At 33.2% G+C, this 24,878-nt stretch overlaps 5 protein-coding genes across 6 annotated transcripts in view; 1 reads left to right on the forward strand and 4 right to left on the reverse strand.

Annotated features, from left to right (window-relative positions):
• The first annotated feature begins 381 nt into the window (after positions 1-381).
• On the forward strand, positions 382-11,797 carry LOC112757210 (ABC transporter G family member 22). Of its 2 annotated transcripts, none has more exons than XM_025805819.2 (10): positions 382-681; positions 1,343-1,745; positions 6,874-6,944; positions 8,061-8,452; positions 8,966-9,149; positions 9,255-9,563; positions 9,692-9,979; positions 10,224-10,508; positions 10,674-10,781; positions 11,105-11,797. In XM_025805819.2, the coding sequence occupies exons 2-10, from the start codon at positions 1,349-1,351 to the stop codon at positions 11,324-11,326; spliced, it is 2,256 nt and encodes a 751-aa protein (XP_025661604.1). In that variant the 5' UTR covers positions 382-681; positions 1,343-1,348; the 3' UTR covers positions 11,327-11,797. The 2 variants fall into 2 exon arrangements, with proteins under 2 accessions (XP_025661604.1, XP_072078085.1); XM_072221984.1 differs by having other exon boundaries at positions 526-681; positions 6,820-6,944.
• A 222-nt stretch (positions 11,798-12,019) lies between these two features.
• On the reverse strand, positions 12,020-16,701 carry LOC112757201 (putative disease resistance RPP13-like protein 1). Its single transcript, XM_029293554.2, has 3 exons — positions 12,887-16,701; positions 12,711-12,761; positions 12,020-12,628 (listed from the first exon to the last, which is right to left on the reverse strand). Exon 1 carries the CDS (start codon positions 15,216-15,218, stop codon positions 12,903-12,905), a length of 2,316 nt encoding a protein of 771 aa, XP_029149387.1. The 5' UTR covers positions 15,219-16,701; the 3' UTR covers positions 12,020-12,628; positions 12,711-12,761; positions 12,887-12,902.
• Positions 15,270-16,529, reverse strand: LOC114925445 (putative disease resistance RPP13-like protein 1). The gene has a single exon (XM_029293557.2). It carries the CDS (start codon positions 16,527-16,529, stop codon positions 15,270-15,272), a length of 1,260 nt encoding a protein of 419 aa, XP_029149390.2.
• Positions 16,702-18,850: 2,149 nt separating the features above from the next.
• On the reverse strand, positions 18,851-24,618 carry LOC112757238 (putative disease resistance RPP13-like protein 1). Its single transcript, XM_072221990.1, has 3 exons — positions 20,508-24,618; positions 20,195-20,340; positions 18,851-19,527 (listed from the first exon to the last, which is right to left on the reverse strand). Exon 1 carries the CDS (start codon positions 23,694-23,696, stop codon positions 21,618-21,620), a length of 2,079 nt encoding a protein of 692 aa, XP_072078091.1. The 5' UTR covers positions 23,697-24,618; the 3' UTR covers positions 18,851-19,527; positions 20,195-20,340; positions 20,508-21,617.
• Positions 19,734-24,878, reverse strand: part of LOC112757247 (putative disease resistance RPP13-like protein 1) — a 49,174-nt gene continuing 44,029 nt past the window's right edge. The window contains exon 3 of the transcript XR_011874741.1: positions 19,734-19,746. The gene's annotated coding sequence lies outside the window, so the exon portion shown is untranslated. The remainder of the gene's footprint in view (positions 19,747-24,878) is intronic.

A 24,878-nucleotide genomic window follows, 5' to 3' on the forward strand; every position in this document is an offset into this window, starting at 1 on the left:
TATTTTTTAAAATTTATACATATAAACTATTAAAATGATAATTTAATATTTATATTAGTTAAATAATAACAAAAATATTAAAAATTGCTGATCTCTAAAAATTTTTCATATTTTATTTGGTATTCCAAATCTTTAGTAATAGATATGTAATTTCAAACATATTGAATAGGAATGAAATATTTCTTACATGAGTTAGGGTAGTGATATTAGATATAGGAAGGAATTTTCTAGTTAGATCAACATCTTTTCCAATTTTGATAAGATCAAATGAAATTTAATTAGGACAAATCAAACCATGACACTTGATAAAAATCAAATAAATATAATAATAAAAAAAGTAGTCTAACTGTAATATATAACTTTTAATTTAGCCACAATAACAATGAATCCTACAAATAAACATTATTGGAAAATTAAATATAATGATGAGCTCCTAAAATGTTCTCTCAAAGAAATGCATGAGGGTAGTTTGGGAATAGGACTCTTAATTGGTTGCCCTTTATAAGAGGGTGATTGAACCACATGATGATGGGGCATAGCGTTTTAATTTATTGCAAGTTGTTGAGTTGAGTTGAAGTGTGGTCTACTCTACTTTCTAGCTACTATCCCCATCTCTTTTCCTTTCTCATCTCTCTTCACTCAACAAAGAAAACACCCTCTTAACTTCATTCATTCTCAAAGGTACTATTTCTTCTTTGCTTTTTCCTCCCTCAACATACCACTTTTGGCTAAAAAACTATAATCTTTAATTCAATTCAATAATCATCTTCCTTCTTGTACTATATTACTCTAATTATAATTATACTATATGTTTTTACTTATATCTTATTTTACTTGAGTTTTTATTTATAATAATTTAATTTTATTAATTTCCTCTTTCGTAATTTTTCATCCATAACTACTATTCTTCTTCTTCTTCTCCACTTCTTCTACTCCTAAACTAATTTGGATTACATTCTCATAATTATTATTAACTACTATAAATATATTGATTTCACAATGATATCCCTTCTACCCTTTTTGTTTTTCTTCCTATATTGAATCCTCAATGTTAGTTCCTTCATTCCATCCTTACCCTTTTCCATCTTTGAACATAAATAAAAATGGAAAAAGAAATAAAGGAGAAAAAAAAGAAAAAAAAAACAATACCCATTTTCTATGTATTTAATTATATGTGTTAATATTTATACATAAAATATTTTATCAATGAATTCTCCCCATTGATATATATATAAAGTATAGAATTAATTAGTTTTGGGTGTTTAACTCATTTATTTTGTTAATTATTAATAATAATTGGTCTAGTTTTGGTTTATTATTTAATTTATTATTATTGCTATAGAGTGCTATGGAGAAACCAAATTCAACAACCCTAGCAAGAACAAAATCAGACCAATTAATAGAATCTATGGCGGCGGCTTTAAAATCGCCGCAATCAAGTGACCACTCATCCGGAATGCCGGATAGTGGTGGTGGTGGCGGCAGTGGTACGCTATCAAGGAAGTCGAGCAGGCGGATGATGGTGGCGGCCTCCCCGGGCCGAGGCGGAGGAAAGAACACACACATAAGGAAATCAAGGAGTGCTCAAATAAGCCAAATGAAGTTTGAATTGGATGATTTGAGCAGTGGTGCTGCACTTAGTAGAGCTTCAAGTGCAAGCTTAGGTTTCTCATTCTCATTCACTGGATTCACTATGCCACCTGATGAAATTGCTGATTCTAAACCCTTCAGTGATGATGATATTCGTAAGTTTCCATCTTCTAATAATAATATATATTACTTTCCATTACATGTTAATTATTTGTTGAATTCACTTTTTGTTATGTTAGCCACAAGTTAGGGTTTTTCATATTTAGAATATATAAAGGTTTAATCTAACCCCTCACATGAGAAATTAATTATGTACTATTAAAAATAAAAATTTACTGATAGTTTTTTTCGTATAAAATTTATAATTAAAAATAATTATTAAATTATAATTCAGTTAAATCAAATTCTATATTCTATTAGAGAATAGAATCCAACTAATATTTAGATTAAAGTATTCCAACGTTTGTATCTTTTATACAATTTTTTTTTTGAATTTTTCGTAAAAATTGATTGTGCTAATGAATAAGTTTTTAATATTGTCCAAAAATCTCTTTTTTTCCAAAAAATTTTGAATTTTTTTTGGATCTTGAAGTACGTTTTTTTGAATTATTAATTTTATATAAAAATAATTACATGTGAGGTTTTATTTATTTTAAAATATAAAAATTAAATTAAATCCTTTCTAATTTTAAAGGAAAAAATAAACTTCTACTCTATTGTGTAGACTTATCCATCAAATTGAGAATTAGCGAATATATTTATTATTGGTATAAAGGAAAGAAGTAATGCTACTTTTTAAGTTGAGACATAAAAAAATGAATATGAGAATGATACAAAACATTATATATAGCATAGTATGGGTAGGGTCAAGACTTTGTATTTATTTATTTTGTCTCTCTCTTGTATTGAATAGTAATATATATATGGTCATAACAATAATAACTATATCGTCAATTCATTTTCTTTTATGGTATCCATATATATGATATTTTAATTCCCACCTCTTTTTCCTTAATAGAAATAAGAGAAATACACTTTCAATAATATAATTATTACACACAACTGATTTTGCCTCATTAAGCATAAACCTTTGGGAGTTAAAAGTTTTCACACTTTCTCTAAAATCATTTAATGTTGAACAAAAAGATGTAAAAAAAAATCAATAATCGTCGTGCCTTTATGGTAACCACACACATACATATGATTATTATGTCTTTGCTCTATTATCTTCTTTATCTGTCAGATTTTGATAGATATATTATTTGAGAAATATTTGTCGTATTTAATAATTATTTATTTTGTAAAAAAGAACAATTTGATACATTGACTCAGTTATTATATACTACGTACTAAATAATATTTATTGTAATTTAAACTATATTTCATAGAAAAATAAATATATTTAATTTTTTCATAATGTTTTTTAGAGTAAATTAAGCTTTCTTGTAAGACTAGAAGATATTAAGTACACATAATATATTTTTTATTTATAAAATAAACATTAATCTCTTCAAAATTTAGGTTATATATACAATAATATATATAATAAAAAAATTAAAACTATAATAAACGAAAATTAAACTTATTTAAAATAGTAGAATAATTTTTTATAAAATATTAAATATATATTTTTATACGTAATGATTAATTAGTAACTGATTTTTAGTGCATAGACATAATTATTAAAAAATATATTATGTAATAATATTGTTTAACCTAAAAAAAACAAGCACATACCTTATCCAGATCTAGTAGGATGAAAATGACAAACATGTGGATGTTAGAAAATAGCTTTTGGAACAATATATAGTACACATATATATATATAGATGGGACTCAAGAAGGTTAAAATACAAATTAAATGGTCCTTCATTTTCATATAATGCAGCACTCAAGTACATATATACAGTGCCTCTTTTGGTACGTTGCCGTGACTCTCATAAATTTTGATGCCTAGTGCCCACCGCCAACAATGAAAATTATGGACTCAGTAACTTCTTAATTAATGATTCAATGTAATCTAAAACTTCTTTTGAATAAATATATATCCAGATTAATTAACTATGACTTAATATAATTTAGAGTAATATCTCAAATCAAATTTAAATTTTTTTTTAATCGGACATTTTAATTCTTGACAAATTTTAATTACTAAATTAGTTTTTATATTTTTATTTTATTAAGCTGATATGAGAATTGTAAAAAAAATTTAAAGGTGGTTTATTTTGTGTTTATTAAAAAAAATTGTTTAATTTTTTTAACTAAAATTTGATTTAAAAATTGATATAACTACTAAAATAAAAAGTTTAGAACTGATTTAGTGATTAAAATTTATTAAAGATTAAATTATTCGACTGAAAATTCTTTGATTTGGGATAATTATTACTCTATAATTTAAAGAATCCTTTGTTTTTATCTATTTTTTAAAAATTTTTAAAGAAATATGGAGTTATACTTTGCAGTTTGCTCCCAAATATATTTAATTAGATCTACCAATTTATTTATAGTAAAAACTCAAATATTAGATATTTATGTAATTGGGATGCAAGAAATTGCCAGCACAAGATATTAGTGTTACAATATAAATGATTTTACATTATCAGTATATATACTTTTAGACTATTAATCAATATATAAATCAAAATTAATAAACTCTTCTTTAAATAAACAACTCAATTCAAAGTCTTGTGTAAAATGTCAACATCATGGTTGCGTTCACATAGCTAGGGTTACCACTTAGCAAGAAAACAACAAAGTGACTCACTCATATATTGCTTCACTTCACATAATAATTATACTTCGTCTTTTTCTTCTTAGTATTATGATACTAATATTTATACATCACTTTTTTCAAACACTAACAATATAGGATACAAACAGTAAGTGTTATTATAAACATTACCCATCTAATAACTTTCGAGAGTTTTAATATTTAACAATCAATATAACTATATAATAATGGCACATATTAAAAAAAAAACTAAAGTCGCACATCAAAATTATCATCCTTTTTAATAAAAAGTATTAATTTATTCGATATCTATGTTTATAATTTTGTCGAATTTAACCTAAGGAAAAGTCTAGGGGGCAGCAGTTTTATTGAATTTTGGCCAGCATGTAACCAGCAGAGGAAGGTGAGCCATTGGATGAAATCTCATACCAATCTCACACCATCAAATTATTATTGATGGTTAGTTGATGACTAACAATCACAAAAATTGATGGCCCCTAGCATTGCTCTTTAACCTAATTTTTTAATAGATATCAAATTAGTTTACATATTTTGTGCTTAAAATTATAAGCATTCGAGTCTTTTTATTCTAAAACTTAAAAAAAATAACTTATTTAATTATTTTTCTGTGTCATAAAATTACTCTTCTAAAAAATTTAAACTAATAAAAAAGATAACATAAATGATTATATTTCTAATACTCTGTTCGAGATTGAGCTGATCTCTTTAATTAATTTTCCATAAATTAAAAATAAGCAAGTGGCAGTTCTACTTGGAATAGAATTGCTACTGTTAAGGGGGCATGAACACCTTGGTTGAATGATATTGAAAGACATTTAGCTTCTAACTACCTCAAAATTATGGGGCCATACACTTACAACTACAACTCTACAACAAGTGGATCTGTCCCTCTCTTTCTTCCTCCCTTTTTGTTGGAGAGCTCAATTTTCATTTTGGCCTCCTTCAATTTGGTCCCCAAATTAAATTTCCCACTAGACTTTTTCTATTTGGAATTAATTCATTAACTAGGTTACTGTTTAGGCAACTAAAAAAAATATAACTTTCTCAAACAATTCCTCACATGTTTTGTGTGAATCTAATAATTATTTTACACAAAATATGTGTACCCAGATTTATTATATAAAACAAATAAAAATATAAAAATTCTTAAAACCAGTAATTTTTAATATTTTTTGTTATTATTTAACTACTACAAACATTAAATTATATTTAATATATAAATTTTATTAATTCATATGCATAAATTCTGAAAAATGTAGGTACAAATTATATTAATTTATATATAAAATTCTGGTAAATATACGTGTAAATTATATATTTCTGTATATAAAATATCTATAAATATAGAGTAAATTATTTCTAGCTAATTATATGCCGACAAAAAATGATAATATTTACTGACCATATAACATGTTCTAAAAATATTATGCCGTCATATAAGTTATGTGACAAATTATTTGAAAAAAGATTTTTTTTTGAGTTGATTAAATAATTTTTTCTTAATTAATTAGCTTCAATTATTTATAAATGCTCTTTTTACCTTTATATATATCAAACTCTGACACAAAGCATCTTAACATGACTACTGTTTTCGTTCAAACCTAGAATCTTTTATCAACAATTTTATTTTATTATTTTGTACTGCTGTCTAGAAGAATATCAAAATTAAATTCAATAAGTTAAAGAATGATGCTTATATACTTAATTGTTCTTATTTTAATTTGTTCCCTAAGTCATCAATTTTTGAAAGAAAGTAGTTAGACAAAAATATTTGTGCAACCTCTCTCCTTCTTTCAATAATTTTAACAGTTGTTAATTATAAAAAATTAATAATATATTAATTAAAATTAACAGTCAAAATTATTAAAATACTGATATATATTGAAAAAATTTTCTATAATTTTTGTTTCATTTTTTTATATAGTATACAATTTCTCATTTATAATACTGAAAGGTATTTTGAGTGAAAATTTCATAATTTAAATTTAGATTAATAATGCTTTTTTTATTTTTTATTTCATTAATCACTATAAAATAATTAAATCACATAATTTTTTTCTTAAAAGCTAATTAAATATCCTTACTACTAATTAATTATTGATGGCTTTTGTCTTGGTCAATGCTGAATTCTGACAACTATGGTCCACCATATGACTTCACTTCACCCACTTGACTTTTAGTGACTAATAATAAATATGACACTATCATTTATCTCATCATACCATGCAGCTGTCAAATGATTTAAGAAGCATCCATGCATAGTTTATTTCTTCAGAAATCATTGTGGATATTATTGCATCTTTTTTGCTTTCTAGCTAGCATGACAACCCTATTATTATTATACCCACACACATATTTTCAGAATCATATACTCACAAGAACATGCATTATTTTTATTTCTATAGTACACAAATTATTACACTAAGAGCTTCTTCTTCTTCTTCTTCTTTCTTTTTTTTTCTTATTAAAAAAAAAAGAATTTTCTACCTTGGATCATATCATGAAGAAAAGTTCAACTATGTGTGTTGCAGCTGAAGATATTGAAGCTGGAACTAAGACAATAAAGTTTCGAACTGAGCCTACTATTCCGATCTATCTTAAGGTAATTAATTATATAATATAATATAATATAATCTATACATGCATGTCATCATCTCAAAAAAGGTGAGAGAGTGATTCTTTTAGAGAAAAGATTAATTGAAAAAGTTTTATCTTGTTTCTATTATATAATTATAAAGAACAGATAACAGTTTGAAAAATAATGTAACATTCTTCTGATTAACATTTGAGAAATTTTTTCTTTTTAAAATCTTTAATAGAGTGTGATATTGTTGATGTATGTGGTCCTGTGTATTTGTTCTTCAATCTTGTATATGAAGTTTAATTTCATTTCATGTGATGCATCAATGTACAAGACTACCCTTTAATTTCTTCCCACTTAGCCACAGATTTTATGATGAGATTTTGTATTTCAAAGTAAGAGTTTATTCTTCGTAATATTTTCCTTACCCTTTTGAAAAATCTCACTTTTGTATTATTTACATGCATGGTACCCAATGCAATAACCGAAAAATAAAAAATGTAAAAATTCATGGTATTTGTTCAATACAATGTGAGTACAACATTAATTCACTAATCTAGAAAGGTTAACGATATTTGAACAAATTAATTAATTATTTTATTTTATTTTTCACATGTTTCTCTCTCTAATAAACATGATGTATAATATATGAGGAGCTTGAACCAATGTTGAGATAAATTAAAGCTGATTAATTTAATTTGAATATGTATATTAAATAACTAATTATGAATTTATGAGATGTATTGTTTTGTGGGGAAGAAAAACAAAAGTTCTTATATATAATTATATATGGGATCACAACTTTATAGTTTCATAAAATGAAACAAAGTTTTAAAATTAATCTCCAATTAAAAAAAAATACACCTATGGTAAGTTAAATTTCAGCATCACAACTTCAAAACAGCAATATATAAAATGATCATATTCTACTTATTATAAAGTAATTATTATGAAGAAATTAACATTTATTACACAATTTTAAACTCGTTCAATAATCATACCAAACAACACCATATTACGTGTAAAACAAATGACAATCAAATCAGTCACTCGTATAAAATATACAGCAAAACATTACATGTAATTGTTAACTCTTGTTTGATAATGTGAATGTATATGTTTGTATGTGTGGTGCAGTTCAAAGATGTGAGCTACAAGGTAGTAATGAAAGGCATGACAACAAGTCATGAAAAGGATATATTGAATGGGATAAGTGGATGTGTGAATCCAGGTGAAGTCTTGGCTTTAATGGGTCCCTCAGGCAGTGGAAAAACCACTCTTTTGAATCTCTTAGGTGCTAGAATATGCCATTCCACTATCTCTGGTTCCATCACTTACAATGATCAATCATATTCCAAGTTCTTGAAGAGCAGGATAGGATTTGTGACACAAGATGATGTTCTGTTTCCTCACTTAACTGTCAAAGAAACATTGACATATGCAGCCAGGCTTAGACTTCCAAAGACATACACAAAGGAGCAAAAGGAAAAGAGAGCTCTTGATGTTATCTATGAGCTTGGTTTGGAGAGGTAAATGCTTCAATCCTTAACATTCAAACATTTAAAGTAGGGTAAATTATTAGAATTTAATTTTGACGTATTGTCAGTGTAAAGTAATTTTACACGTGCATTCAATTACGTAGCGCTACATCAGTAAAAATAACTACCTTTCATTGATCACATGAATGGTAATCCAAAAGAATAGATGTGATCGCATTGTTACAATGTCAGTGTATCAAAATTAAACTCAAATTATTATGATATTTTTATGAGTTTTACACGATCGTCTAATCATATCCGTTTTTTTAGATGATCATCTACTAGTCAACATAAAATATAGTTATTTTTATTGATATGATGTTATATAATTGAATGCGAGTGTAAAACACTTCTCTTTATGTTGTAAAATGTGTGTACCATCAATTAACCAATGGGGTAATTACTATAATTTACCCTTCAAATTATTAGTAGTATTCAGAGGTAGCATTATATGATTATAGAAGCAAAATTTTCATATTACATTTATGAATGAATTTAAAACAGGTGTCAAGACACAATGATTGGAGGTTCCTTTGTTCGTGGAGTATCAGGTGGAGAGAGGAAGAGAGTTTGTATTGGAAATGAGATCATAATCAATCCTTCTCTTCTTTTTCTTGATGAACCAACTTCTGGTTTGGATTCAACAACAGCATTGAGAATAGTTCAGATGCTTCAAGACATAGCAGAGGTACTTGCTTTTCTCATTCTTCCTTCAATATTGATCAACAAAACAGTTAGATTCATTTTACATCACTTAGCCTTTGATCATAAACATGTTTGATTGATATGGCAGGCTGGTAAAACAGTAGTGACAACAATTCACCAACCATCAAGTAGACTCTTTCACAAGTTTGACAAGTTGATCCTTCTTGGAAAAGGGAGCTTGCTTTACTTTGGAAAAGCATCTGAAGCAATGAATTACTTCCAATCTATAGGGTGTTCGCCTCTTATTTCGATGAATCCGGCCGAGTTCTTGCTAGACCTTGCCAATGGAAACATAAATGATGTTTCTCTTCCATCAGAGTTGGAGGACAGAGTTCAAATGGGAACTGTAGAATCTGAAAGACATAGTGGCAAGCCATCTCCAGCAGTTGTACATGAGGTACTAACTTTTTTCTTGGTGACAATTTTGCATGTTTGCACAAATACATTGAAATCATTGAACAAATGTCTGAATTTTTGGAGTTAGTCTCTAGTTTTCTTAACAAGATTATGCACAAAATTTGACAGTATTTGGTGGAGGCATATGAGTCTCGCGTCGCGGAAACAGAGAAGAAAAAGATAATGGCTCCTTCCCCTCTTGATGAAGAAGTTAAGTCCAAAGTTCGTAGTTCTAAGAGGGAATGGGGAGCAAGTTGGTATGAGCAATTCTCTATATTGTTCTGGAGAGGAATCAAAGAAAGGAAGCATGATTATTTCAGTTGGTTGAGAATCACACAAGTTCTGTCCACTGCAATCATCTTGGGATTACTTTGGTGGCAATCAGATACTAAGAACATAAAAGATCTGCAAGATCAGGTAAATTTTTTTACACAAAATTCCTAGTCTTTGAAAAAAGTTATAGCAATAACTAAACCTTGTTGAACTAGATGGATTCGGCTATATAGATCAAACGATGCCAATTGCCATAGTGTTAAGTTACTATCAAATGACATCATAGTACTATGTTACTAATGTGTGTCTATCCACAAACCTACAAGTATTACTTAGATATTGTTTTTTTCCTCAAGCTTTAACTGACATTTTCGCTATCGAATTTCAGGCTGGACTGCTCTTCTTTATAGCAGTCTTCTGGGGATTCTTCCCTGTATTCACTGCAATATTCACATTTCCTCAAGAGAGAGCAATGCTGAGTAAGGAGCGAGCGGCCGATATGTACAGACTAAGTGCATATTTCTTGGCCAGAACCACAAGTGACCTTCCACTAGACTTGATATTACCAGTATTATTTCTCCTTGTTGTTTACTTCATGGCTGGTTTGAGACTCAGTGCTACTCCCTTTGTCCTCACCATCCTCACTGTTTTCCTCTGCATCGTGGCGGCTCAGGTATGTATCTGCATTAGAAAAGGAAAAACTTTATTTTTATCACTAACATTTTTTACAGTGATTTCAATTTAGCCCTAAAAGCTTTTCTTAGTAGTTCTGTTTATGTGCTTAACATAGAAACCAATATTAGCCTTCATTTCTAAATATGGTTTTTTATGAATTTAGGGACTTGGACTTGCTATTGGAGCAACACTCATGGATTTGAAAAGGGCAACAACTTTGGCTTCAGTAACTGTCATGACTTTCATGCTGGCTGGAGGGTTCTTTGTGCAGGTAAACATATATATAATTGTTTTTCTCTTTGAATGCAAAACCTTCATTATTGCCTTACACTTTTGTGGTGTCAAGTTAACAAGTTGATCATACGGATTTACTTCAATCAAAACATTTGGTTTTAGTCTCTGCCATTAGTTTGTCTTTGTTAAAATCAAAACATTTGATTTATGTCTGCTACATTAGTAATTAACAAAGACAGACTAATGGTATAGTCGAAAACCAAAGTTTTGAATTTTTTTAGACTCAAAATTCTAATTTCTATTATAAATTGAGCAATCTACTAGCTGAAGAAGCTAACAGTTGATACTAAATTTTGGCAGAGAGTTCCCATATTCATTTCTTGGATCCGGTACATGTCTTTCAATTACCACACCTACAAATTGCTGCTAAAGGTGCAATATGAACACCTAACTCCAGTTGTAAATGGGATCAAAATTGACAGTGGTTTGACAGAGGTTGCTGCTCTGATAGCCATGGTTTTCGGCTACCGGTTCTTGGCTTATCTTTCCTTGCGGCGGATGAAGCTTCAATCCGGAGCATGAGATCATTGATCCAAGCATAACAAGAAGTAGCCTGGATTGGAAGAAAGTGCTTCCATTTTGCATGAAGAGTGATATTGGATGAATGCTCAAATTGTAAAGAGGACTACATTGATGTGTTACTGTCCAAAGTTGTATATATTGATTCTAATTTAGCATGTTCACAACACCAAAAATGCATGCTATATTTTATCATAGGCACATCAATGTCTGTAGAATTCAGGTTTTTTTTTTTGGAAACTGTTTTAAGTCTGAAAATGTTAAATAGACTGAAACTTGTGACTAATGTAGTAGAATTAGAGGAGTGTTAACTGTTTGTTGCTACACTTGGTCAAAGTTTCAAACCAAAAGCATAGCTATAATTTGGTCATAAGTTTAGGTCCTTTCACAATAAATTTGGATAGAATTTATGTACATGAACTATTTTTGTAGAATTTAACTTGATAGGTTAACTAATTGAGTCTTTTCTCTTTCTTTCTTCGTTCCTTTTCCTTTGATGGGTGAAAAACAAGAAACAAATTATATAGAACTCATTGATATCATCTCCCTGATATTTAGTTGATTTTCATGATATAATCAAGTCTCATCATGTTCACTTATATGTACAATGAAGCATCATGGTGGTGCCTTGTGGACCAAACTATCCCACAGTTATTTCCTACTAGTGTTCCAGTGCATAAAAGAGAACAGAGAACATGGCAAAATATGCTGCAATTAAACCACCATAAGAAGTGATTGCTCATTCTTGTTAACCATATACAAGAACAACTTAAGTTGAAAATATACAACATTTTTCCATCTTATGTTTTTTTCCAGCAAAGTAACCCCTCAACCAAGGACTCTCCGGCATAGCCATCAAGGCCTTGGTCAAGGGCCAGCCTCTATTCCCCTTCGGCATTGCCATCAAGGAATAGGACTGTGGACAAAAACATCTATTACTGAATATTCTGTTCATCAAGTACAACTAAGTTAGCCCTTTCCATCTTACACTTAATCACACATTACTTACTGACACATGTATTAGTCAAAGGAAAGCATAGAGCACAAATTATACACCAGAATCAGTGAGTGAAGAACATTTGTAATTCAAACTCAGAAGATCAAACGGAAATCTTGGTGACCATGAAATCAGGTTTCTTTATGGCATTCTAACCACTTCCTTGGAAGCAGTTGCAGTAAGACTCCCATTCTCCAGTCTCCAGGAGAGTTTCCATTTGGCATTCTCAATGACCTTGAACTTCCCATTATACCGTACACTTCCCCATGGTAAATTTTATCATCTTATCAACAGAACAAGAGAAAAAGCTGCAGTATCGTAATATCAGCATTCAGCAGAAAAAATTGGAAAAGATATAGGAGAAAGAAGGGAGGCAATGCGGGTGCTTACTTGTTGGCTCCATGGATATGCTGTATGAGAATGTATAAAGCATTAACTGTACTGTAATGCAGAAGAAGAATGAAAAACTAGTGAGTCACTTTATATGCAGAGTATTAATCTTAGTGCAAAAAATAAATGTATTTGGGGAAAAACAGAATAATGCTGTGTGAGAGAGAAGCAGTTACCTGTGAAGTTGTTGGATTACCAAATCCATCTGCTATCAACTTTAATGGCGCGGATGTGGGAGATTTTGGACCAAACCTGTGGATCCTTCTTCTGACATCGATTGCCCAGCAAAGGGCTTTTATAGATGGTGAGTTGTATTAGAGAGGCAGGCAGCTTTTCACCCTCCATATTCTCCAACTTGGGACATTCATCAATACTTAAATGTTGGAGGGAGGTGAGGTGGGCAAGTCCCTTGCATTCCAACGTCTCCACACTTTTCATGCGAAACAGTGTGAGAGACTCAAGGGAGGCAGGCAACCAACCTTCCTTTGGGAGGCACTTCACACTCACACTCTCGTTGTATCCACCTTCAATGGAAAGACTAGTAATCCCATGAAATTGAGAATTCATGAATGCTACAGAGGTCACCAGTTTCTCGCTGTAGCTGATGCAAAGATATCTCGGGCTACGGTGTGGATGCCCTGTATCAGACAAATCAATCTCTGGGCAAGCTACTAATGAGAGTTGCTCAAGCTGAGGTGCTGCCATCCATAGCGTTGACACAGATTTTAAACTTCCACAATGCGTGATACATAAATAACGGAGAGATGAAAGAGGGCGTGACACCACAATACACTCCATGTTTCCACAGTACTTGATATCAACATTCTTGACATTTGGAAATGCATCCAACAAGGAGAAGGATGCAACTGAATCACAGCTGCTACCTATGTATAGTTTCTGAAGTGAGTGGTGTTGGCCATCCATTTGGAATTCTAATTCTCTGCAACCCTGAATCATCAAGACTCGTAGTGATGGGGGAATAGCACTCACAGGAAACCATATGTGGGAGGAACAATCTGAGATGCATAAAGAAGTGAGGCAAGTGAGTTGCGTGTTGGTAATGGCCTCCACCACGGACCCCACTAGATGCTTTCCTGAAATTGAAAGACTGTTAATCGCAGGAGCCCTTGGAACACAACAACTCACCTCATCGCACTTCTCAATCTGAAGTGATTGCAAAGATGGTAGATGATTGGGCAAATCTCCTCTCAACGACGGACACTTCCTTATCGTAAGCTCCCTAAGTCGAGGAAATGCATTCAACACCATTGAACGCCACTCCTTCCAGCAAGGCATTGACTCAAAGAAAAGAGTTTCAAGCTTTTGAAATGGTGGTGTCTCCACACAAGATTCATCGTTCTCGTAAAAGTAAAACTCAGCACCCACAATCCCCAGACTTCCAAAAAATCCAATTTCAAGGTGCTTCAAAGAGGGCAATTGTCCAAGTGAAGGAAGCATACAACAATTCCTGCAACCATACAGTGTTATTGTGGTGATGTTGCGGTAGGAAGAATGTCCCAACCAATCTGGAAATGTTGTACCCCTGTAACCATAGATAAATAACCCTTTCAAATTAGTGTGAGGTCGTAACTTGTCAAGTATATCTCTTTCCATTTCGGAATCAACTGTATTCTCCTCTTCATTCGAAGACCAACTTAACGTTATAGAATCAATGCCATCCTTATCGGACATTCTTGCCTCCAAAGCTTCACTGCTGTTCACCACATTCTCCAATTTGCCAATGGAAATTGATCTGTGTAGATCCGCTAGTGCTCCCAATTCTGTGATCTTGTTCTCTTCACGCTTCCCAACAACATAGTCGCTTAAAAACTGCAAATTTTTCAACTTGCTCATGCCTTTTGGCATCTCTTGCAATGACCAAGTCCCTCTAATATCAAGATGGCGCAAATTGACAAGGTCTTTCATGCCAACAGGTAGCAATTTCAGATTTGTACACCTATACAACTTCAAGGTCTGCAAATTGTAGAGGTTACCCAATGACTCCGGCAATGTCACAATGTGGGTCTCGGATAGATCCAAGTAACGCAAATGAATCAACTCACCAATTGAATCAGGTACTGACTCAAGAGGAAAGCTATTGAACGACAAGGCTCTCAGGTACTTCAAATGCGACAGCAAGATATAAGGTGCGTTTTCCATGTTAAATGGGATCCACTCGTTCAAATTGATTGCAAGAAATGTCCTTGTATGTTTTATTCTGTCACAAACTCCCAACAGTTTTGAGATTGGATAATTGCCTTTAGCATTATGGGACAAATGACGAGTTTTAATATCAACCTCAGCTGCATTCTGAAGCTCTTCTGCTCTAAAATAGAATTCTCCAGCAAACATTATTGCCAAATCATGTACGAGATCATGCATCACAAATTTATTTTTCTCAGTACTATGAGGTTGCAAAAATGATCGCGCAACTAATTCATCGAAATATTCTTCACCAACTTCTTCTAAAGTGTTTCTCCCAGCTGGTTGTAAAAAATTCTCAGCCATCCACAACAAGATGAGCTCATGTTTATCAAATTCATAATCCTTTGGATACAACTAGCAATAAACAAAGCACTCTTTCAGACATGAAGGAAGATAGTAATAACTGATTCTTAAAGCCGGAACAACTTTTATCTTGTCATTGGAGAATTTCCATACCTCACTCTTCAATATATGATTCCAATACTCAACATCAAAATTTCCACGCAATAAGCCTCCGAGGGCTTGAGCTGCCAAGGGCAATCCATCACACTTCTTTACAATATCTTTGCCGACTTTTTTCAGAGTTGGATTTTCCATAGAGTCAGTGGAAAGGCGTGCGTGTTTTGAAAACACTAACCAACAATCTTCATCCGACAGTAAACTTAGTTCATAAGGTGAAATAGTTTGCACCACAGAAGCCACTTTTTTACTTCTAGTGGTTATGAGAATTTTACTCCCCTTCGCCCCATTCTGAAATGGTTTTAGAAGCCTACTCCAATCTTCATAATCCTCATTCCATGCGTCATCCAAGACAACAAAGAATTTTTGTCTTGACAATCTTTCCTTTAAATCATGTTGAAGTAAATTCAAATCTTTCAAGTTACAAGAAGTCGAAGTTATTGCCTCAATTATAGTCTTGGTGACCTTAATAACATCAAACTCTTCAGACACACAAACCCAACCTCGAAAATCAAAATTCTCCTTCACTTTTTCGTCATTGTAAACCAATTGGGCCAAAGTAGTCTTTCCTATTCCGCCCATGCCCACAATGGGAATCACAGATATATCACCATCACCAGTGTCATCATCATCCAACAACAATTTCACTATGGCCTCCTTGTCTTCTTCCCTGCCATATATACTAGATCTTTCAACCAGAGATGTTGTGATCCTCCATGACATGTTCTCCTTAGGAATCTCTCTAAGACCAAGTGTCCCTTTTTGCTTCACAATAGACTCTATCCTCTCAATTATTTCTTCCATCCTGTTTGCTATCTCCCTATCTTGCAAATTGAGAAAACGAGAGAAGAAGGTACCTGGATCCTTCTGAGTGGCAGCTTTGGTGAAGACTTCATCCAGCAAGTCATCAGCAACATACATAGCATCTTTGAGACTATCGAGCCAGTCCTTGACAGCTCTCTCCTTGATCTGCTTCTGCTCAGCATCGATGAGAAAGGCTTGAACAGCATAAAGAGTAGTCTTCAACCTTTCAAGCAGCTTCTGGGTAAGCTTCTTCCCTTTGATCCAATTGGCAACTTCAGGTGAGGACATCCTGTCAAAAACAACATTAAAAATGGAAGACAGAACAGCTCCACCCACAAGTGCTGCAGCCATGTTTCTCAAGATCAAGTGATAAGATCAGAGGAAAATGAGAAAGGTAAAAGGAAATGGATGTAGTTTGCAGTAAACTAGGTTAATCTCAAAAATAGTAAGGAAATAGATGCAGCAAGTGAAGTATATTGTCCAGTGATAATATTTTTTGTAGCAAAAGTAAATTAACTTGAAATGGTTATCGGTCTTCCAGACAAGTTCACATAATGCTTCTTGCTTTCTTCCTCCAAAGCAGTGACATGGTTGAGTGCTTTCATAAAGTGTATGGTCCACTACATACGCCAATAGGGTGATATTTGCTTCAATTATTAAGTAGATATTTCGTTTGTGGCTTTCTTTGTTCTGTTATGGTTTTATTTCACTGTAGCCGACTAATTGCACATATTTAATTAATCACTGTAAAATTTTATTAAGACTTTAAGAGGCTGTTTACTTGAAATTTTCCCATATTTTTCAGCACTATGTCCAAGCATTTCCAAAACAAGTAACAAAAATTTTTAACAACTTCACCCACCAATAATTATGACCAACTTAATCTTAGTGCAAGTGTTCTATACCAACCAAGCAACCTAAGCAGCATGGTATCCATAACTGGTGACTTCTTCTCCAACCTTGCTTGAGAAACACATTCAAGATGTTGGAAAATCCAAGCAAAAGAAAAGCCAAATTCCAATCGTGTATTTCCATTTTCTACTTTTATTTCCACTGTTTTGGTTTTTCTAAAATTTCATGGGAAAATAATAGAAAAAAAAAGTTGTTTAGAATATGTGAAAATGTTTCATGTTATCCTAATCATATATAAAAATAAGGCACAATAACTTTTATTATTTTTTTTGTAAGAGAGACAATATCTTATCTTTACATTTTCTTACATTTCATGAGTTTAACTTCGTTGTAAAAGGAGATTGTTCTGGTTTTATATCTTTATATTACATATTCCTTATCAATTTACAGAAGTGCATACTACTGTTAGCCTTTGTTTTCTCCTTTTTCTTCTTTCTTGCCAAAAAAGAAAATGCATAATTATTCCTGTTTCTGTTATCTCTTTCTCATGTTGTGTACTAAAAGTCTAAAATGAACATGAGCAAAGATGCAACTATAAATTTGATAGGAGGTAATTAGAGAAGCATAATAGAAATAAGGCTAGTTGGCTAAGACTTTGTTGTTGTTTTCTTACAGTGATTGAAGAAGTTACAGTATAAGTGTTATGCAATATGAGGGAAAATGACATAACTCATACCTCCGTAAAATCAATGGATGATCTAAGACCTGGAAACAGTATAATTTCTTTTCTAACATGCATCTGATTTGATCTGCTACAAACTGCTTCTTTGCTTCATTCTTCTCTTCCAATTCCCTGAAAAAAAAAGAAACACTGATATAGTACATATTTTGATATTTTAAGGATCCTAATTAGCAAGAGAATAAAATGAGGCCATTAAAGAAGATTAGGTGGTTTACAAATTATAGAAGCACATGAAAAAAAGTTTTAAACTCTGTTATTAGTGGTACTCACTAACCCACTATTCCAGACCTTCCATGCGAATTGGCAGAAAAGAAGGAGCTTTAACATAAACATTATGCATTTAAGCAAGAGAGAATACAAAATCAAATAGCAAAGCAAGAAATGAAGACCAATAGAGGCAGAGTTTAAAACATGCAATCAGCCACCATACTTGATAGCACATGGCAGTGTCTTAATTTTTTACATTTTGATCACAATTTTCTTTGAAACAGTATGTATCAACTGTATTCATAAGATTTCCAAAGGTGCCTCAGTTAATCTGAATCATCCTTCCATAACTTCAGAAATAGTTATGTGAATGGGAAAAATATCAGGTCAAAATTAGCACAAAGTATCATTTACTAAATATTTACTATAAAAGAAAAATGATATACCTTTTTGACATATTCAAATACTTTTAGAGCACTTAACAAAATCTCTTGTATCGAAATTTATAAAACCATTGAAATGATACCCTTAATATTTTATCTTTAATAAGATTTTCCCACTTCATTCTCTTAACTCTTCCTTTTGTTTTTATGTGTAGTTTTCAGCACCCTTAACTTCATCATGTAAACAAGATCTTTTCTAACCATTCTTTTTAAATTTAGAAACTAAATGGTTTTTTAATTTTAGAATAAGAGAATTTATTATAATCATCACCCAAAAAAGATTTGCAAGTTTTCGCCACACATTCAGTTTTTTTTCTCTTTTTTGTGTCTCACCACACATTCAGTTGATCAAGTATAATAATTTTGAGGAAAAGTAGGCAATCTTACTTATTTCCAGTGCATAAAATAAAACAAAGAACAGTGCCAAATAAACTGCAATTAAGCCACTGGAAGAAGTAATTCTTCATTCTTGACTTCTTGTTAACCATAAACATCTTTCCATTTTCCAAAAATAACCCCCCAACCAAGGACTCTCCGGCATAGCCATCAAGTGCCTGGTTAGGGACCAGCCTCTATCCCCCTTCGGGCATTGCCATCAGGGAGTAGGACTGGGGCCAAAAACATCTACTATTTATTGAATACTCTCTTCTTCAAGTACAACTAAGTTATCCCTTTCCATGTTACAACTAATCACACATTACTTACTAACATAAGAACTATGAAGTACTTAAAGGAAAGGAAAGCATACACCACAAACAGTGAGTGAACAATATTTGTAATTCAAACTCAGATCAAATGGAGATCTCAATGACCTTGATATCAGGTTTCTTTACTGATTCCTAGCCACTTCTTTAGAAACAGTCGCCGTGCGACTTCTATTCTCCTTGATAGTGTCCATTTGGCATTCTCAAGGATCTTGAACCTCATACAGAACTTCAAATTGTTGCACCAATTGTGATGCCTATATCAGAGCACTCCCTTCTTTGCTTATCAGCAGCCTCAATCTCAGTTCTGCCTTTGGATAAGAGAATATGGAATTATTTCCCATATGAGCTGTATCCTTCAAGGGTATACTGTACACTGTCCCCACAGTAGATTTCATCATCTTATCAACAGAACAAAAGAAAAAGCAGTCAGTGTTGTAATAAACTTCAATGTATAAGTTGTCAGCAGCAAAAGTTGGGGAAAAAAAAAAAGAAGATACATGAAAGAAGTAATGCAATCCAGGTGTTTACTAGTTCATAACACCACCGAAAATACCACCCTTACATCTGGCAACAACAAGCCCTTGACACAAGAAGTACTCTCTAGCTCCAAACGAAAACTGTATGAGAATAGAAACCGTGCATGTAAGGAATGGTGCAATGCATTAACAGCACTAACAGCAATGAGGTATCAGAAAACAAAAGCACAATTCATTTTACAACCATAAACTGTGGTAAATTTTGTTTAGATAAATCAATTATCTTGCATGAACTTTCTTTTGGTAAAAAAGGCTCAAAGAAATTGCACACTTCAACAAAATATAAAAGAATTTAGAGCAAATCATATAAGATTCTAAGTTTTTTCAGTTACCACTAACGTCATTCTCTTATTGAGGAATCCATCAACAATAAAACGAAAGAAAAGAGAACAAATATTAAATCAAAATAATATACGATACTTTGCTGCATAGTTGATGGTATGCATTATGCAACATATGAAGCACTGTAAGATACAGCATTCTTTCTGAGTATTCAAAAGGAATATTAAAACAAGGTTGGAAGAAGAACCTAATTTCATCATGTCCCAACTCCCATGCCTAAGGGTCTGAAGCAAGTATCAAAGCATGTAAGAGTACTGCAATGAGTGAATAGTCTTGATGCAACAAAAGCAAAACTTTAACTGCAGACTTTTATGTTGTGGCTCCATGGATAAGCTGTATGAGAGTGTACAAAATGTTAACTGTGTTGGTAAGGAATGATACAAGACATTAACAAGAATGTAGAGTAAGAATAACATTGTGAGAGAGTATAAATGTTAGTGCAAAAAACAAATGTATTTGGTGAAATGCAGAATAACATTGGGAGAGAGAGAAACAGTTACCTGTTGAAGTTGTTAGATTACCAAATCCATGTGAGATCAACTTGAATGGCGGGGATGTGGGAGATTTTGGGCCAAACCTGTGGGTCCTTCATCTCGCACCGTTTACCCAGCAAAGGGCTACCATTGATGTTGAGTTGTTTTAGAGAGGCAGGCAGCTTTTCACCCTCCATATTCTCCAACTTGAGACATTTATAAATACTTAGTTTCTGGAGGGAGGTGAGGTGGGCAAGTCCCTTGCATTCCAACGTTTCCACACTTTTCATGCTCTCCAGTGTGAGAGACTCAAGCGAGGCAGGCAACCAACCTTCCTTTGGGAGACACTTCACACTCTCACATTCACCGTGAATCCAAAGACCAATAAGCCTGTGAAATTGCGAATTCATGAATGCTGCACTGATCACTAGTTTCTCGCAGTAGCTGATTCCAAGATATCTGAGGCTACTGTGCGGAACCCCTGGAGCAGGCAAATCGATCTCTGGGCAACCCACTAATGAGAGACTCTCTAGCTGAGGGGCTGCCATCCATATCGTTGACACGGATTTCATACTCCCACAATTCTTGATAATTAGAAAACGCAGAGATGAAAGAGAGCGTGACACCACAATTGACTCCATCTTTTCACATTCCTCGATTTCAACAGTCACGAGGTTTGGAAAGGAATCCAACAAGGAGAAGGATGCAACTGAATCAAAGCTCTCACGTATCCATAGTTTCTGCAGTGAGTTGTGTTGGCCATCCATTTGGAATTCTCTGCAATCCAATATCGTCAAGTCTTGTAGTGATGGGGGAATAGCACTCACAGGAAACCATATGTGGGAGGAACAATGTGAGATGCATAAAGAAGTGAGGCAACTCAGTTGCCTGTTGGTAATGGCCTCCACCACAGACCCCACTAGATGCTTTCCTGTAATTGAAAGAGTGGTAATCGCAGGAGCCCTTGGAACACAACAACTCAGCTCATTGCGATAGTCAATCTTAAATGATTCCAAAGATGGAAGTTGATTTGGCAAATCTCCTCTCAACATCGGACACTCCATTATGATAAGCTCCCTAAGTCGAGGAAATGCATTCAACACCATTGAACGCCACTCCTTCCAGCAAGGCATTGACTCAAAAGATAGTCTCAAGCATTGGAAATGGTGTCTCCAAACAAGCTTCACTGTCCTGGTAAGAGTAAAACTCATCACTCACAGTCCCCAGACTTTGAAATTTAAAAATGGTAAGGTGCTTCAAGGAGGGCATTTGTCCAAGTGAAGGAAGCATACCACAATTCCTACAATCACCGAGTTTTATTTTGGTGATGTTATGGTGGGAAGAATGTCCCAACCAATCTGGAAAGATTGTACCCCTATAACCCCCGATTTTTAGTTCTTTCAAATTACAATGAGGTTGTAACTCGTCCAGTATATCACTTTCTATTTGGGAATCAACTTCATTCTCATCTTCATCTGGCGACCAACTCAACTTCAAATACCTAATGCCATCCTTATTAAACATTCTTGCCATCGAAGCTTCACTGCTGTTCACCACATTCTCCAACTTGGAAATAGAAATAGATTGGTGTAGATTTGAAAGTGCTCCCAATTCTGTGATCTTGTTCTCTCTACGTTTCCCAACAACATAGTCGCTTAAAAACTGCAAATTTTTCAACTTGCTCATGCCTTTCGGCATCTCATGCAAACCAGTTTCTCTAATATCAAGATGGCGCAAATTTACAAGCTTTTTCATGCCAACAGGTAGCATTTTCAGATATCTACACCAATACAACTTCAAGGTCTGCAAGTTGTACAGGTTACCCAATGACTCCGGCAATGTAACAATGTAGGTCACGGACAGATCCAAGTAACGCAAATGAATCAACTCACCTATTGAATCAGGCACTGACTCAAGAGGAAACCTATTGAACGACAAGGCTCTCAGGTACTTCAACTGTGACAACAAGATGCAAGGTGCGTTTTCCATGTTGAATGGAATCCGCCAGTTCAGATTGATTTCAAGAAATGTCCTTGGATGTTTTATTCTGTCACAAACTCCCAACAGTTTTGAGATTGGATAATTGCCGTTAGCATTATGGGACAAATGACGAGTTTTAATATCAACCTCACATGCATTCTGAAGCTCCTCCGCTCTAAAATAAAATTCTCCAGCAAACATCATTGCCAAATCATGTACGAGATCATGCATCACAAATTTATTTTTCTCAGTACTATGAGGTTGCAAAAATGATCTCGCAACTAATTCATCGAAATATTCATCACCAACTTCTTCTAAAGTGTTTCTCCCTGCTGGTTGTAAAAAATTCTGAGCCATCCATAACAAGATGAGCTCATCTTTATCAAATTCATAATCTTTTGGATACAACGAACAATAAACAAAACAATCTTTGAGACATGAAGGAAGATAGTAATAACTTATTCTTAAAGCCGGAATAACTTTTATCTTGTCATTGGAGAATTTCCAAATCTCACTCTTCAATATATGATTCCAATACTCAACATCAGAATTTTCACGCAATAAGCCTCCGAGGGCTTGAGCTGCCAAGGGCAATCCATCACACTTCTTTACAATATCTTTGCCGACTTTTCTCAGAGTTGGATTTTCCATAGAGTCAGTGGAAAGGCGTGCATGTTTTGAAAATACTAGCCAACAATCTTCATCCGACAATAAACTTAGTTCATGAGGTGAAACCGTTTGCGCCGCAGAAGCCACCTTTTTACTTCTAGTGGTTATGAGAATTTTACTCCCCTTAACCCCATTCTGAAAAGGTTTTAGAAGCCTATTCCAATCTTCATAATCCTCATTCCATGCGTCATCAAAGACAACAAAGAATTTCTGCGTTGACAATTTTTCTTTTAATTCGTGTTGAAGTAAATTCAAATCATTCAAGTTACAAGGACTCTTTGTTATTGCCTCAATTATAGTCTTGGTGACCTTAGTGACATCAAACTCTTCGGACACACAAACCCAACCTCGAAAATCAAAATTCCCCTTCATTTTATCGTCATTGTAAATCAATTGGGCCAAAGTAGTCTTTCCTATTCCGCCCATGCCCACAATGGGAATCACAGATATATCACCATCACCAGTGTCATCATGATCCAACAACAACTTCACTATGGCCTCCTTGTCTGCTTCCCTGCCATATATATTAGAACTTCCAACGAGAGATGTTGTGATCCTCCATGACATGTTCTCCTTAGGAATCTCTCTAAGACCAAGAGTCTCTTTTTGCTTCACAATAGACTCTATCCTCAATTATTTCTTCGATCCTGTTTGCTATCTTCCTATCTTGCAAATTGAGATAACGAGAGATGAAAGTACCTGGATGCTTCTTAGTGGCAGCTTTGGTGAAGACTTCATCCAGCAAGTCGTCAGCAACATACATAGTATCTTTGAGACTATCGAGCCAGGCCTTGACAGCTTTCTCCTTGATCTGCTTCTGCTCAGCATCATTGAGAAAGGCTTGAACAGCATAAAGACTGGTCTTCAACCTTTCAAGCAGATTCTGGGTAAGCTTCTTCCCTTTGATCCACTTGGCAACTTCAGGTGACGACATCCTGTCAAAAACAACATTAAAAATGGAAGACAGAACAGCTCCACCTACAAGTGCTGCAGCCATGTTTCTCAAGATCAAGTGATATCAGAGGAAAATGAGGAAGGGAAAAGGAAATGGATGTAGTTTGAAATAAACTCAGTTAATCTCAAGAAGAGTAATGAAATGGATGCAGCAGGTGAAGTATATTATGCTCTGCTGATATTAACTTAAAGATGATTGGTCTTCAAGGCAAGTGGTACTAAAATTATTCATGGAAATACCCACTAGTTGGACAAAAGATGCCACTGATGATTTGTTTAATATAAGAGCTTGACTTCACCTACTCCAAAGAAACAATTTTATTTTAAGAGGGTTTTTCCTTGGGATGCTTTCTTCCTCAAAAGCTGTTAGATGGTTTCTTAGAGGATATTTTAATATTATGCTCTGCAATACGATGATGGATTCCTTCTGATCTTGTCCATTTTTTTTAATGCTCCCTACAACAGCTCTTTAAGTACAAAATGTTTATGTTTATCAATGCTAAGTATCATCAATATCAATATCCACTTCTACATTTATTTACTTCTCACCTACCATTCACAGTTCTATATACCAAAAACAACTGTTATATACATAATGTTCTGTCTTACATGAGTGATTTTCCTTTTGGTATAAAAAATAATAAACAATGAAGTGAAAAAATATTTATCTTTTATACCATTAAAAAATAGTACAATGCAATTTTTTTTTTAAAAATCACTATTCTCATTTTACTAGACAAAATATAGTGTTAATTCATGTCACATGCATATGCTCCCTTTTTAATTATAGTTTCA

Source organism: Arachis hypogaea, chromosome 2, assembly GCF_003086295.3.
Source record: "Arachis hypogaea cultivar Tifrunner chromosome 2, arahy.Tifrunner.gnm2.J5K5, whole genome shotgun sequence".
NCBI classification, from domain to species: Eukaryota; Viridiplantae; Streptophyta; class Magnoliopsida; order Fabales; family Fabaceae; genus Arachis; species Arachis hypogaea.

Bases quoted from the DNA above. Each gene is read 5' to 3' on its own strand.
- LOC112757210 (XM_072221984.1), top strand. From the start codon at position 1,349: ATGGAGAAACCAAATTCAACAACCCTAGCAAGAACAAAATCAGACCAA. The intron at 9,564-9,691 runs GTACTAACTTTT...AAAATTTGACAG, and splicing joins CTCCAGCAGTTGTACATGAG to TATTTGGTGGAGGCATATGA. The intron at 10,509-10,673 runs GTATGTATCTGC...TTATGAATTTAG, and splicing joins TCTGCATCGTGGCGGCTCAG to GGACTTGGACTTGCTATTGG.
- LOC112757201 (XM_029293554.2), bottom strand. From the start codon at position 15,218: ATGGCTGAGAATTTTTTACAACCAGCTGGGAGAAACACTTTAGAAGAA.
- LOC114925445 (XM_029293557.2), bottom strand. From the start codon at position 16,529: ATGGCTGCAGCACTTGTGGGTGGAGCTGTTCTGTCTTCCATTTTTAAT.
- LOC112757238 (XM_072221990.1), bottom strand. From the start codon at position 23,696: ATGTCATGGAGGATCACAACATCTCTCGTTGGAAGTTCTAATATATAT.